The sequence below is a fragment of the Pongo pygmaeus genome, chromosome 8 (genome assembly GCF_028885625.2).
Source record: "Pongo pygmaeus isolate AG05252 chromosome 8, NHGRI_mPonPyg2-v2.0_pri, whole genome shotgun sequence".
NCBI classification, from domain to species: Eukaryota; Metazoa; Chordata; class Mammalia; order Primates; family Hominidae; genus Pongo; species Pongo pygmaeus.
The window spans coordinates 128,417,649-128,431,592 of record NC_072381.2 but is presented as its reverse complement, the minus strand read 5'-3'; the positions used below and the strand labels follow the sequence as shown (position 1 = coordinate 128,431,592).

Genomic DNA, 13,944 nt, shown 5'->3' with positions numbered 1-13,944 from the left:
AAGAAAGGGTTGTGATATGGGGAAATATGTTTCTAAAATTGTGCAAATGTTCTTATGTATAAATGCCCATATCTGATACTTCAGGATTTCTTGTTCTTTATGGTTTCATTAAAGTTTTAGGTTACTAAGAATATCCTTGGGTTACTAAGGATAAGAATTCTAATTAACACATAATTCTGAATACAAAATATGCCAGAAAGGGTTGTGTTATTAGTGAGAAAAAGTATAATTTTGTGTAATTCAGAAGTTATCTAAAAGTTAGCTCAAATCACAGATTTGAAAAGGTTCTCTTATAACCATATGCGGTACCTTCTCTTAGTCTCCACCATCCAGACCAGGAATTTTGGGGTTCATGTCATAGTTAGCTCTAAAATAATCTTAAGTAGTTGGAAGTCTTTGCAAGCTCAAAATTAACTACTCTAGACTCCTTCTGGGAGGGGCAGTGGAGATTGTCCAATGCAGTGGCTCAGTAGCTGTGGCTTCATCATTTTACAATGGTGTCACAGGTTCAGTCTTGGCTTGGGGAATGAGTCCTTTCTGGTTTGATATCTGTGTGACATTTCCCATTTGCTGATTCTCTTCCCCTCCATGAACTGTCTCAAATGTTCCTTTCTCTGAGCACCTAGCAGGTTACCTTTGGTAAAGTTCAAAGCCAGAAATATTGGCCACTTGGCATGGCTAGAGTTGGGTAATAGGAGATTTAAAAGAATTTTTTTAAAAGAGCATTATGGTTAAAAGCCTAATTAAAAGTGGATATCCAAGCTATATGTATACCTAAAAGGCCTTTATGTATTTTTTTTTTCTCTTCTTGAATCTTGTTTTGCTGGAAAGACTTTTTTTTTATTCTCTTCACAGTTGACTGAGTTATTTTTCTCCATTTTGTCTTGCCACTCTTAATGCACACATGAGAGGCCCTAAGATAACTTCTGAGAGCATGGGACTCCTTGGGAAAAACAGAAAAGTCACCAAGGACCCTATTTTGGGGGGAAAACCCTGTTTTCCTCAGAACCCCAAGAATTAAAAGTGCTATGATAGATCCCTCTCAAAATCTATTCTTGTCTTCCAGCTACACCTGCTTATTAAGCCATAGAAACTGCATGTTTTCCTGTCCCTGTTTTGTGAAGAGCTCCACCCTGAGGCCAGTAATCCAATTAGTAGATTGGCAAATGAAAAATCTTACAACTACTGCATCTTTTGTCTATCTGTGTAGTTATATATGTGTTATGCGTGGGATGTTTATATAAAAATGACATGCAAGGTATGTAAAGAAAGTAAAATATGTTTTTGGTAAAAGATTATAAGAAGCCTTGGGAATGTAAATTTTTGCCTAGTTTAGAGGGTTAAAGGATTGTTTTCAGTTAAATAAGATAAAGCTAAAGGTTTGAACAAGTTGTGGAAGGTTTGTAAAAATTAATCTTGTAAAAGAAATTCTCTGTGTGAACATATCGACTACATTCAAAAGGGTATTATTTGATTTTTCCATAAATTGCGCATTGGAATAAAAGCACAAGGTTTTCTTAAGGCACTGATCTGCTCTTTAACAAAAATTTGTAAAGGGATTATGAGAATCCCATCTTATGGTCAAACTGATTAAGACTGAATGGATTTGTCTATAAAGTTTCATTTAAAAAATAAAATACTGGGGTTAATATTAATGGTGGACTAATGCAGGGGTGAAATTTGGCTTTCTCTCCCTTGAACAAAATTTTCATTTAATTGTAAAGGATAATGAAAGATGCTTGTTTGCTTTGCAAATAAACTACCGAATAGAAGAAGAAGACAGGAGACAGATTGTTTGGAAAGCTAAGTCTTCTTATGTATGTATGTATGTATTTATTTATTTATTGAGACGGAGTCTTGCTCTGTCACCCAGGCTGGAGTGCAGTTGCACCATCTTGGCTCACTGCAACCTCTGCCTCCCGGGTTCAAGCGATTCTCCTGCCTTAGCCTCCTGAGTAGCTAGGATTACAGGTGCGTGCCACCATACCCAGCTAATTTTTGTATTTTTAGTAGAGACGGGGTTTCACCATGTTGGTCAGCCTGGTCTGCTGGCACTATGGTAACCATTTCAAAGTATGTCAAAGTATATTTTGGGGTAAAATATTTTGATTTGCTGCACTGGCAAGGGAGATGAGCAAATGGATCTCTCATACATTGTTTTTGAGAATGTAAAATGGTACAGTCACTCTGGAAAACAGTTTAGCTGTTTCTTATGCAATTATCATATGACCCAGCAGTTGTACTCTTTTATATTTATTCAAGAGAAGAACAGAAGTTCAAAGATCTGCACACAAATGTCCACAGCAGCTTTAGCCACAGTAGTAAAAAACTGGAAACAATCCAGGTGTCCTTCAGTGGGTGAATGGTTAAACATCTGTGGTACATCCCTATCATGGTGCAGTGACCCATTTGGAATCCCAGAGTTGGCATAATGCTTCTTTTAAGCTGAAGACATCCGAGATTCAACAAGTGGAGGAAAAGCCTTCTAGGAGCTTCCCTTATCTGACTAAAAGCAGCAACCTCTGGGAAATTAGGCTATTAGAAATTCCCCCTCCTGGGGAGTTTCTGGCCCTGAAGATGAATAGGCAAATATTATTACACAATTTCTTACCACCTGTTTGTTTTCCTAAAAATGTTTGTCTTTCCCAAAGAGACCTATTTGTTTTTCCTATAGAGGCCCTTTCTCCCCCTTCCTTTATATACCTAAGGTAGGTATATAAACAAAACCCTTTAACCATTTAATGAGCCAGGTACTTGCTCATTATGCATAGGAAATAAACCTTTTACTACTGTTAATCTATATTTTGTTATTTAATTTCCAAGCCCCAGTCACTGAACCTAAGAGGGTGGATGAAAATTTTTTTCCTTCCCTCACAATAAATTCTATTCAGCAAAAAAACAAAAAAAAAGACTGGATGATTCTATTTATCTAATATTCTTGAAATGACAAATTTATAAAGATAGAGACTAGTGTTTACCGAGGATTAGAGACCAGGACAGGAAGTTAGGGGTAGCGAGTGGTTGTAAGAGGACAGACAACACAAGGGATCCTTATGCTGTTGGAACTGTCTTGTAGCTTGACTATAGTGGTGGATACACAAACATATGTGATAAAACTGCACAGTCCTAGACACACATATACATGCAAAACTGGGAATATCTGAAAAAGCTTGCTGTATCATATTGTAAAAGTTGTCAGAATCAAAATGGAGTCACTAATGTAAAACAAACAAACAAACAAACAAACCTTGACAAATACAGCGAGGGAAGGCCATGAAAAAAGGGTTCTCATATTTGTAAGCCTGATAAAAAACTATCACCAAAGACAGCAAACACCAAAATATTGCACAAAGGCCATCACAGTCTTACAGAAAAAATACTTTTGCAAGGCCTATCTGCCCCAGTTAACTGCCTGTCCAACCCTGGACTGGCGTCATCCTTGTTATTGATCTTGTAGCCAACTATAATTATTTTAAAACAATTATGTAATCCTATGGCAAGTGTATTTCCATTGCAATGCTCTATTCCCAAAGAAGCATCTTTTCTTTCAGAGAGCCTCTCTCTGTTATTTAGGTTGACAGTATCTATGTCAATTTCCTGGTTGTGATATTGTACTATAGGTTGGTAAAGTGTTACCACAGGGGCAAATCAGATAACAAGATGCAGGATCTATCTGTATTTCTTTTTATAACTGCATAAGAATCTACAATTTTCTGAAATGAAGTTTAAACAAATACTCTCACCACCTCCAAAGGAAAATTAAACTACTTTATGGGCTTTAAAATTACAGGAATTGATATGGCTTATAAGAATTGTGTCAACAATTTATTAGAATTTAATGAAAAAATACTTAACACTATATTCAGTTTTGATTTTGATTTCCTAGGCCAAATTGTTCATACCTGCTCGGTATGGTTTGGCTGTGTCCCCACCCAAATCTCATCTTGAATTGTAGCTCCCATAATCCCCATGTGTCATGGGAGGGACCCAGTGGGAGGTAACTGAATCATGGGGGCGGGTTGTTCCCGTGTTGTTCTCGTGATAGTGAATAAGTCTCACAAGAGCTGATCGTTTCATAAAGGGCAGTTCCCCTGCACTTCTCTCTTGCCTGCTGCTATGTAAGACATGCCTTTGCTCCTCCTTCACCTTCCTCACCACAGTTGTGGGCCTCATCAGCCATGTGGAACTGCGAATCCATTAAATCTCTTTTTCTTTATAAATTACCCAGTCTTGGGTATGCCTTTATTAGCAGTGTACGAATGGATTAGATTTTAAGTTGATCCCAATTTCATATCCCCAAGCCAAAACTTCTACACCAGAATCTGTCCAACCTCTGCTTGCTTTCTCCATAAATAGTAGCTTCTGTTCTAGGTATTCTCCAAAACTGCTAAAAATGCAACTTTTCCCATCTACCAGTCTCTGATTCTTCATTCTAGTCTTTAGGAGTTCCTAACAATGCCTTGCCCTTTTAAGAATTATAGTGATTCCCTCAAAAGAGGGTTAAATAAGCCAAGACAGGACACAAGGCAAGGGAATCAACACAAAGGAAATGGGTTTGCCTGTAGTGTGACCTTGGCCAAGTCAACAATTTCTCTTTCCCAAATTACCAGTGGACAAAAATGAAACCAGACACTCACTTCTATTTTCAAAGAAATTTTAAAAGATAGATTATTACGGAGCTAAAGTATTTTTTAATCATGTGTAAACCAAAAATAAGATTCTAAGGCCCCCCAAACCAGCTGAACAGACTTCCTCGCTAGCCAGGGGTCTTAAAATTTCACCTGAGAGACTGTTTCAGGCCATGATGGGAAGTGGGAGTCAAACATGCCTCATTATACCTCACCAGCATGAAGATCAACACAGACCTTTAAGTCTAATAAGAAGCATTTCAATCCATTCTCTCTGAAGTCGGCTACCCGAAGGCTTCATCTGCATGATTAAACTTTGGTCTCTACAACTTCTTATCACAACCCAGACATTCCTTTCTATTCACCCCAGGTTTTTAGACCAACTCAACCAATTGTCAACCAGAAAATGTTTAAATTTACCTATAGCCTGGAAGCCACCCCCTACTTTTGTTATAGGAGTTATTAAAAAATTATTTTAGGCATATAGAGAGGAAAAGGCGTCCTTGGGAAGTTTTTGTTTCTTTTAAAGCAGCTCCAGGAACGTTTCTTGTCTAGCAGGAAAGCCCAGCTCTTGGAGCTGGGACAGCAAGCTTAGACATGCAAATGCCAGCCATTAGAAACTGTGTCCACCCGGTGAGGTGGCTCACACCTGTAATCCCAGCACTTAGGGAGGCCCAGGCGGACAGATCACCTGAGGTCAGGAGTTCCAGACCAGCCTGACCAAGATGGTAAAACCCCGTCTCTACTAAAAATACAAAAATTAGCCGGGCACGGTGGTGGGTGCCCATAATCCCAGTTGCTTGGGAGGCTGAGGCAGGAGAATCACTTGAACCCGGGAAGTGGAGGTTGCAGTGAGCTGAGATCACGCATTGCACTCCAGCCTAGGCAACAAGAATGAAACTCCATCTCAAAAAAATAAATAAATAAATATAAGGTAAAGGAGATGGGCTTGCCTTTATTGTGACCTTAGCCAAGTCAACAATTTCTCTTTCTCAAATTACCAGTGGACAAAAATGAAACAAGACACTCACTTCTATTTTCAAAGAAATTTTAAAAGATAGGACTATTATGGAGTTTAAATTTTTTTTTAATCATGTAATTACTTGGGTCCAACAACTTAACAAGCATTGGGAATTTCTTCAACTCACACTCTTTTTCAGGGAAGATAGTCAGGAGAAACACTTAAATAGATGCCAAAAGACCAGAGTTCCATATCAGGGGTTGCATATTCAACACTGGCTGGGGACAGGGGGTTACCAAATTGAGTGAAGGGAGCATGAACCATGTTCACAGCCTCCTCAGTATGCATTCCACCAGCTCCATTAGCTGGCCCTGCCATGTCTTGCACTTCTCAAAACACACCGCTTCTGCTCTCACAGGTTTGTTTTCTTTATGTGACACAAATTCTGTATGTTTGCTTTTAAATATCCTTTTCCTTCTTTTGCTCCAATTCTGAATAAAACACATGTGTCATAGAGTTTCCTCTGATATCCTACTAAGTCTCCTTTTGCTTCTTTGCTTCTCAACATTTACCCAGGATGGTCTGAACTGTACCCCAAAGGCTAACTTGTCCACTCCTGTTTCTTCACTATCCTTCCGATGCCCCATACCCATTTATGGTTTTGGCTAGCATTTACAGCTCTTAAAGCAAACTAAATATGGCCTGAGAAGGACTCCGTATGTCTATATTTGAGTCCTTGTGGATGAACTGTAACCTAGCTTAATAGGTAGACAAGATCGAAAGCCTAACTTAGGAGTATGCGCCTGTAACACTAGCTGCGTCTTGGGCAATCCCAGCAGCCATACTTCAACCACTCATGGACTGCTGAGTGTTCAAACTGTGTTCAAATAAGGCAATTGCAAATCTGTAACCAATCCAGCCATTGTGTACCTTACTTCCGATTTCTGTCACTTCCCTTCATTTGTCTATAAATTTGTTAAGACCACAAGGCATCCCTGGAGTCTCTCCAAATCCGCTGTGGTTCTGGGGGCTGCCCAATTCGCTACTCAGTTAAACTCCTTTAAATTTAATTCAGCTGAAGTTTTCCTTTTAACATAGCTTTAACACTGGTCCACTTTCTAGACCCATTTCTGACCAGCTTCTAAGACACTTTTCAGTTGTAAGTTTTATTAATGCCTAAAACATGTCTAAAACAGGATTATCTTTCTTCTGTCACCCTAAATTACTTTTTCTCCAGATGTCCCAATCTTTGCCTATCACTAAGCTATTTCATTTAGAAAATGTGGAGTCCATCTAATTCCTCCATTTCAAGATAATTCCCACATCTTCTCAAGTCTTCTTTTATTAACATGTCTTCCTTTCTGATCATCGGTGCTATCACCCTCATTGAGGGCCTTGTTACACTAAAAGTGGACTTGTGAAATGGTCTAAGTGGGATGTGGCTTCAGAGTCTCATGTGATGAGTTCCTTTTGTGAGCTGCTGACTGTTTTATCTTGTAAACTCCTTGGCAAACAGCACCTTAAAATCTCAATGGCTGCTATTGAACTCTTTCAACAAAAATATATGAAACTGTAGATCAATTTCTATAGCCAACAAACTGAGTATGGCAAATAGTTTGAGAGAGAAAGTTCCCTACCAGGTTATAAGGAGAAAGGCCACCTTTCCCCTCCTTCATGGAGTACACTGTTACACAGGTCTACACCCGTGGTTCTCAGTCCAGTGATTTTGCCCCCGCGGGACATTTGGCCACGGATGGAGACATTTTGGGTTGTCATAGCTCAGGCATGCTATTGGCCTCTTACGAGTAGAGGCCAGGGATACTGCTTAGCATCCTACAAAGCACAGGAAACCTGGTCTAGCCCTTACAGAGACGGAGTCAAGATAATGTGGGCCTTCTTAGACAAGGTGGCATGAGGAACAACAACAACAAAAACGACAATGTAGGCCCAAGACAGGGCGAGTGTGCGAGGATCCCTAGAGAAAGGAGAAAGACTCTTTGATGGTTGCCAGGGAGAGTGTCTTTATGGTTACTTAGTCTTCCTAGCACCAGAGAGAGATCAACGGAAGACAAAGATATATTTGCATGTGCAAAGTAACTGCCATTTCTGTGTTGAGTAGTGAACATTATAAATTCTTGTGTTTTGGTAAATAAAAGGGCTCTTCTCCAGGACTGTGAGCAACCCTGTCTGGGCAACACCCATGTAGGAACTGGCAGAAGAAATCCAGGCTTGCTTCACTCTGTGATTCTTTCTAGCTTCCTAAATTGGAGAAGCCAAAACTGCTTGGCAGCTATCAGCTCCTCACTGCTTTGAGATCAAGGATAAACTTAACCCTTAGGCAGTTACCATCTGAACCCATTCCAACCTTCTGCAAAATTGTTACATCACCTATAGTGGCATATTATTTCTTAAACAAGCTGAGCATTTTCCTACCTCTACACCTTTGCATGCACATTTCCTTGCCCTGGAATCCGCACCCCTCTGCTGCTTTATCTAAAACTGCTCCTTCTTTGAATGGTCACTTGAAGCCCCATCGCCTATAAGCACATCTGCCCATATTATTTATTTAGCATTAGCAACATGCTATCTTCTACTGTCCTAAAATTCATTTTTAAAACAGATACCCTACCTCCCCAATTAAAAATGTAATTTTTTTTTGATTTCAAGAACCCTGTTGTAAACCTACAGATCCCCAAAACTTACCTGTGTACTTTGCGTAAGGCAATGATACCCTAAAACATCCTATCAAAGTTATTGGTAATGTGTTCTGCCTACATTAATAGCTAGTGTTGTCCAGGCACAGTGGCTCGTGCCTGCAATCCCAGCACTTTGGGAGGCCAAGGTGGGAGGATCACTTGAGTCCAGGATTTTGAAGCTTCAGTGAGCCATGATCTGTATCACTGCACTCCAGCCTGGGTGACAGAACAAGATCGTGTCTCTAAAAAACTAACTTAATTAATTTAAAAAATAGCTAATGTTTACTGATTATTTATAATGAGTCAGCTGTTCTAAGTACTTAAGAACATTTATTATGAGTCAGCTGTTCCAAGTTCTCAGGCTAAGAGGTGTGTCATTCCAAAGAGAAAGGCAAGAGGGTGAGAGAAGGTGAGAGAGAGTGAGAAATGAGGGGAGAGAAAGAGAGAGCAAGAGAAGGCCAAAGCTGTCCTTTAATGAGGAACTCATTCTCTCAAAAACAGCATTAATAATTTACGAGGCCAGTTCCCCTATTTAGAGGTGACAGCATGCTGGCAGCCCTCACAGCACTCGCTCGCTCTAGGTGCCTCACCTCCTCGGCCTCGGCGCCCATTCTGGCCACGCTTGAGGAGCCCTTCAGCCCACCGCTGCACCGTGGGAGCCCTTCTCCGGACTGGCCAAGGCCGGAGCTGGCTCCCTCGGCTCGCGAGGAGGTGTAGAGGGAGAGGCACAGGCGGGAACCAGGGCTGCGTGGCGCTTGCGGGCCAGCTAGAGTTCCGGGTGGGCGTGGGCTTGGCGGGCCCTGCACTCGGAGCAGCTGGCGGGCCCTTCCGGCCCCGGGCAGTGAGGGGCTTAGCACCGAGGCCAGCAGCTGTGGAGGGTGCACCAGGTCCCCCAGCAGTGCTGGCCCACCGGCGCCGTGCTCGATTTCTCGCCAGGCCTTAGCTGCCTCTCCGCGGGGCAGGCCTCAGGACCTGCAGCCCGCCATGCCTGAGTCTCCCCCCACCGCAGTGGGCTCCTGCGCAGCCTGAGCCTCCCGGACGAGCGCCGCCCCCTGCTCCACTGCACCCGGTCCCATCAACCGTCCAAGGGCTGAGGAGTGCCCGCGCACTGCGCGAGACTGGTGGGCAGCTCCACCTGCGGCACCCTGCGAGATCCACTGGGTGAGGCCAGCTGGGCTCCTGAGTCTAGTCGGGACTTGGAGAACCTTTGTGTCTAGCTAAGGGATTGTCAGTGCGCCAATCAGCACTCTGTGTCTAGCTCAAGGTTTGTGAACACACCAATCAGCACCCTGTGTCTAGCTTAGGGTTTGTAGATGCACCAATCGGCACTCTGTATTTAGCTATTCTGGTGGGGACTTGGGGAATCTTTAAGTCTAGCTAAGGGATTGTAAATACACCAATCAGCACTCTGTATCTAGCTCAAGGTTTGTAAATGCACCAATCAGCACTCCGTGTCTAGCTCAGGGTTTGTAAATACACCAATCAGCACTCTGTATCTAGCTAATCTAGTGGGGAGGTGGAGAACTTTTGTGTCTAGCTCAGGGATTGTAAATGCACCAATCAGCACCCTGTCAAAACGGACCAATCAGCTCTCTGTAAAACAGACCACTCGGCCTACCAAGCCAGCAATGGCAACCGGCTTGGGTCCCCTTCCACGCTGTGGAAGCTTTGTTCTTTAGCTCTTTGCAATAAATCTTGCTGCTGCTCACTCTTTGGGTCCACACTGCCTTTATGAGCTGTAACACTCACCGCAAAGGTCTGCAGCTTCACTCCTGAAGCCAGCGAGACCACGAGCCCACCGGGAGGAATGAACAACTCCAGACGCGCCGCCTAAAGAGCTGTACCGGGAAGGTCTGCAGCTTCACTCCTGAGGCAGCGAGACCACAAACCCACCAGAAGGAAGAAACTCCGAACATATCCGAATATCAGAAGGAACAAACTCTGGACATGCCGCCTTTAAGAACTGTAACACTCACCGCGAGGGTCCGCGGCTTCATTCTTGAAGTCAGTGAGACCAAGAACCCACCCATTCCGGACACACTATGACCCAAACACTTCCCATTAGGCCCCACCACTCAAAACCTCCACACTGGGGATCAAGCTTCCAACACATGAATTTTAGGGGACACATTCAAACCATTTGTGCTCTCTCTACCTGGATGCCAAATATATGTCCAGAAAAAATACTTCGGATTTCGTTGAAGAGCCAAAAGTTGAACAACAAGAATTATATGTATTTTGGCAGCTGCTGTCTGGCAGATGTTCAGAGAATTAACTGAACAAGAATTCACCTCCAGGATTTTGTCAAGAATCACTTCTTGGCTGGGTGCAGTGGCTCATGCCTGTAATCCCAGCATTTTGAAGGGTGAGGTGGGAGGATCGCTTGAGGCCAGGAGTTCCAGACCAGCCTGGCCAACACAGTGAGACCTCATCTCTACAAAACACTTTAAAAATTAGCCAGGTGCAGTGACACATGCCTGTGGTCCTAGCTCCCAGGGAGCTGAGGTCAGAGAATCACTTGAGCCAGGAGTTCAAGGTTACAGTAAGCTATGATCACGCCACTGCACTCCAGCCTGGGCAAGAGAGTGAGACCTTGTCTAAAAAAAAAAAAAAAAGTCATCTCTTAAAAGACATCAAGTGGCCTGGTGTGGTGGCTCACGCCTGTAATCCCAGCACTTTGGGAGGCCATGGTGGGTGGATCACAAGGTTAGGAGTTTGAGACCATTTCCATCTTGCTGACCAAGATGGTGAAACCCCGTCTGTACTAAAACTACAAAAATTAGCCGGGCACGGTGGCAGGCGCCTGTAATCCCAACTACTCGGGAGGCTGAGGCAGGAGAATCACTCGAACCTGGGTGGCATAGGTTGCAGTGAACTGAGATCGCACCACAGCACTCCAACCTGGGCGACACAGTAAGACTCCATCTCGAAAAAAAAAAAAAAAAAAGATATCAAGCTACATTAAAATGCTTTGGAACCACAGGTTAACTACAAGTCCAATTCTCCACTAATTGGGTTGCTTAGACCAAATGGGCAGGACAGTTCTAATCCATCTGCAGGACTAGGAGAGAACTTCTGAGAAGGCAGGGGTAGGCTGAAGGTCAGCATTGCAATCTGATTGTTGTGTGACTTGGGAACACTGGTTATTGCCTCCGAGTTCCTCATTTGCAAAATGAAGCTACTAATATACCTACTTCAGAGGTTTACAGGAAGAGTAAATAGGGTAGTGGGTGTAAAATGCTGTCCCTGGTCTACAATAAGTGAGTAAACGCTAGCTCTCCATTTGCCTCTGGATAGAAACCAAAATTAGCCCTACCTTGCATTTCTCCCTACTCCATGCCACTTGTGTCCACAGCAATCTACCTACACTGTGGCATGAGGAAACTCCAAAGCTCTTGACCTTCAGTGGCTCCTCACAATCCAAAAGGATCAACCCCCAATTCCCTAAAGTGGCCTCAGTCCCCTTTTGTTGCAGTTTTCTGACCACTCCTTTCCCCTCCTAAACTCTAACCCAGCTTCCAAAGAGCCTATCACTTCCCCAATGGTCCTAAGTCATTTCTGTCTTCTGAATCTGCACACAGACCGTAGCCCCTTAGGATTTGTTCCACACCTACATGACATGAGGTTAGTTGCATATAGTTCTAACCTTTCCTCTAAAAGATAAACTTCTTGGAGGTAGAGTGTTTTACTCATTATTTCATCTGCCATAGCACACAATGCTTCGTGCATGGCAGTAAGAGCTGATATTTACCGAGAGCTGACTATATGCCGAGCACTATTCTAAGTGCCTTACATGAACATATGAACTCATTTAATTTTCACAACAATTTTGGAATAGGCACAATTATTCTCTCCATTTACAGACCAGGAAACCGAGACCCAAAGCATAACCTGTCCAAGGTTATACCACTAGGAAGTGAGAGGGCCTGGGTTCAGATCCAAGCAGCCTAGCTGCAGAACCTACGTTCTTAACCACTATGCTACAGTCGATGTTCAATCAATTTAGCTAATTTATGTAAAAGAGCTTCAAAAACTATAAAGGACTATAAGCCACAATAAACCAAAAGTTCAAACAAAATAGGTTTTTGATATCTCTAAGGAAGGGGAGACAGTAGTATATGAAGTTTAAGTTTAGAATCAGACCAGAGTTCGAATACCACCAGCTCTATCACTGTCTATCTGTGGGCAAGTTATTATTCTTTTTCAGCATCTGCAAGATTAAACTACTTGTTAAGATGGTTGTAAGAATTGAGATGACTCAGGTAGAACAAGAACGTGCCTACCACAGAGTATGTGGTCAATAAATTTTGGCTCTAAAACAGAGTCAAATTGTAAAACCAAAGAAATTTTCTTTGCTAAGTTATTAACCAACAATTATAAACAGTATTAAACAATAATCACTTACTATTTTTTATTGCACTTCAGGCCTGTAAAACAGTCAAATAACATTAATTATCTCTAATGAGAAAAAAGGTAAGAGTCCTGCCTCTGGGCATAAGACTGAAGCAGCAGTTGGAAAGCCTAACTCATTAAAGCACATGCAAAGGAAACATGAAAAGCACACGTAAGCAGTGGGAAAATTCCCAGTGAAGTGTACTGACAAATACAAGTGTATCCAAATGTGTATGTTCTGAAAAGCATGCTATATAATAGGTCCAAGGGGTGAAGAGCATAGGATGTTTAACACAGGGGCTGTTAAAGAATCCACAGTTCGTGTTGGTGCAGATAAGAATTAAGCACAACAAGAGGCTGGTTTCAGCTTAAGTTCATGGAAGAAGGACCCGCACCGACTTCCCTGGGCGGCGGTGAGTCTATCCACGGAAGATACCCAGGCTCCAGAAATGAGATAAGGGGCAGAGGGAACTCTGTCCCTGGCCAGGAAGCCCGAACAACTCCGAAGTCCCTTACTACCTTTGAGCGAGGCCGCGGAAGGAAGGACAGGGAGACACCTGCTCAGAATGAGACTGGGCCTATATTTTAACTATCTTTTTTGGGGGAGCGGGTGTGAAATGTAATCACTCAGGAAAGGTGGGTTAGGGCATCAGGGAGGTGACACCTGTGCAAAACGCATCCAGAGATCCAGAAATCGAGACTCGGTGGCTCTCAGGACGCAACGGCCTGCAAAGGACATCCTGCCGACGCGACCCTCCGACTCCACTCAAGGTACTTGCTCCGCCAAAGCAGCTTCTAGACAGCCCCGACCCCCTTGCCACCAGCTGCCTCCACCAGAGGCCTGAAGGGGGTGGTCGGGGTCATAGACTGCCCGCGGGTAAAGAGTCTGGGGACCCAGGACGTGGAGCGGGGCTGAGGCCGGCGCCCCGAGGCCCGTTAGAAGGCTCTGCCAGCTGCGATGCCAGGGGCCAAGGTCGCCCTGGGCCCCCGGGACGCCAGCCTCGAACGCACTCACCAGCCTGCTGCCGCGCAGCAACCGCACTGCCAGACCCTCCATCCTCGCCGCAAGCCTCTCCGCTCTGCGCCTCTGGGTCTCTAGTCAGCCCCTGGGAGTTACCCGAGCAAGGCCCCGCCCACTCAGTACCCGCCCCGCACACACCCCCCCCTTAATCCCTGCCCCCTGCTGCCTACGGAACCCCAAGAGAGACAAACAGACCCCTCCTCGCTTTCGCCCTCCATCCTGCTCACGCGAGACTTGAGCAAAGCA

At 43.7% G+C, this 13,944-nt stretch overlaps 1 protein-coding gene across 1 annotated transcript in view; it reads right to left on the bottom strand.

The window, feature by feature from the left end:
* ACADSB (acyl-CoA dehydrogenase short/branched chain) overlaps positions 1–13,917 on the bottom strand; it is a 49,749-nt gene extending 35,832 nt beyond the window's left edge. The window contains exon 1 of the mRNA XM_054503129.2: positions 13,693–13,917. Within this exon, the coding sequence (XP_054359104.1) occupies positions 13,693–13,734 (42 nt within the window). The 5' untranslated portion in view covers positions 13,735–13,917. The remainder of the gene's footprint in view (positions 1–13,692) is intronic.
* Positions 13,918–13,944: the final 27 nt, after the last annotated feature.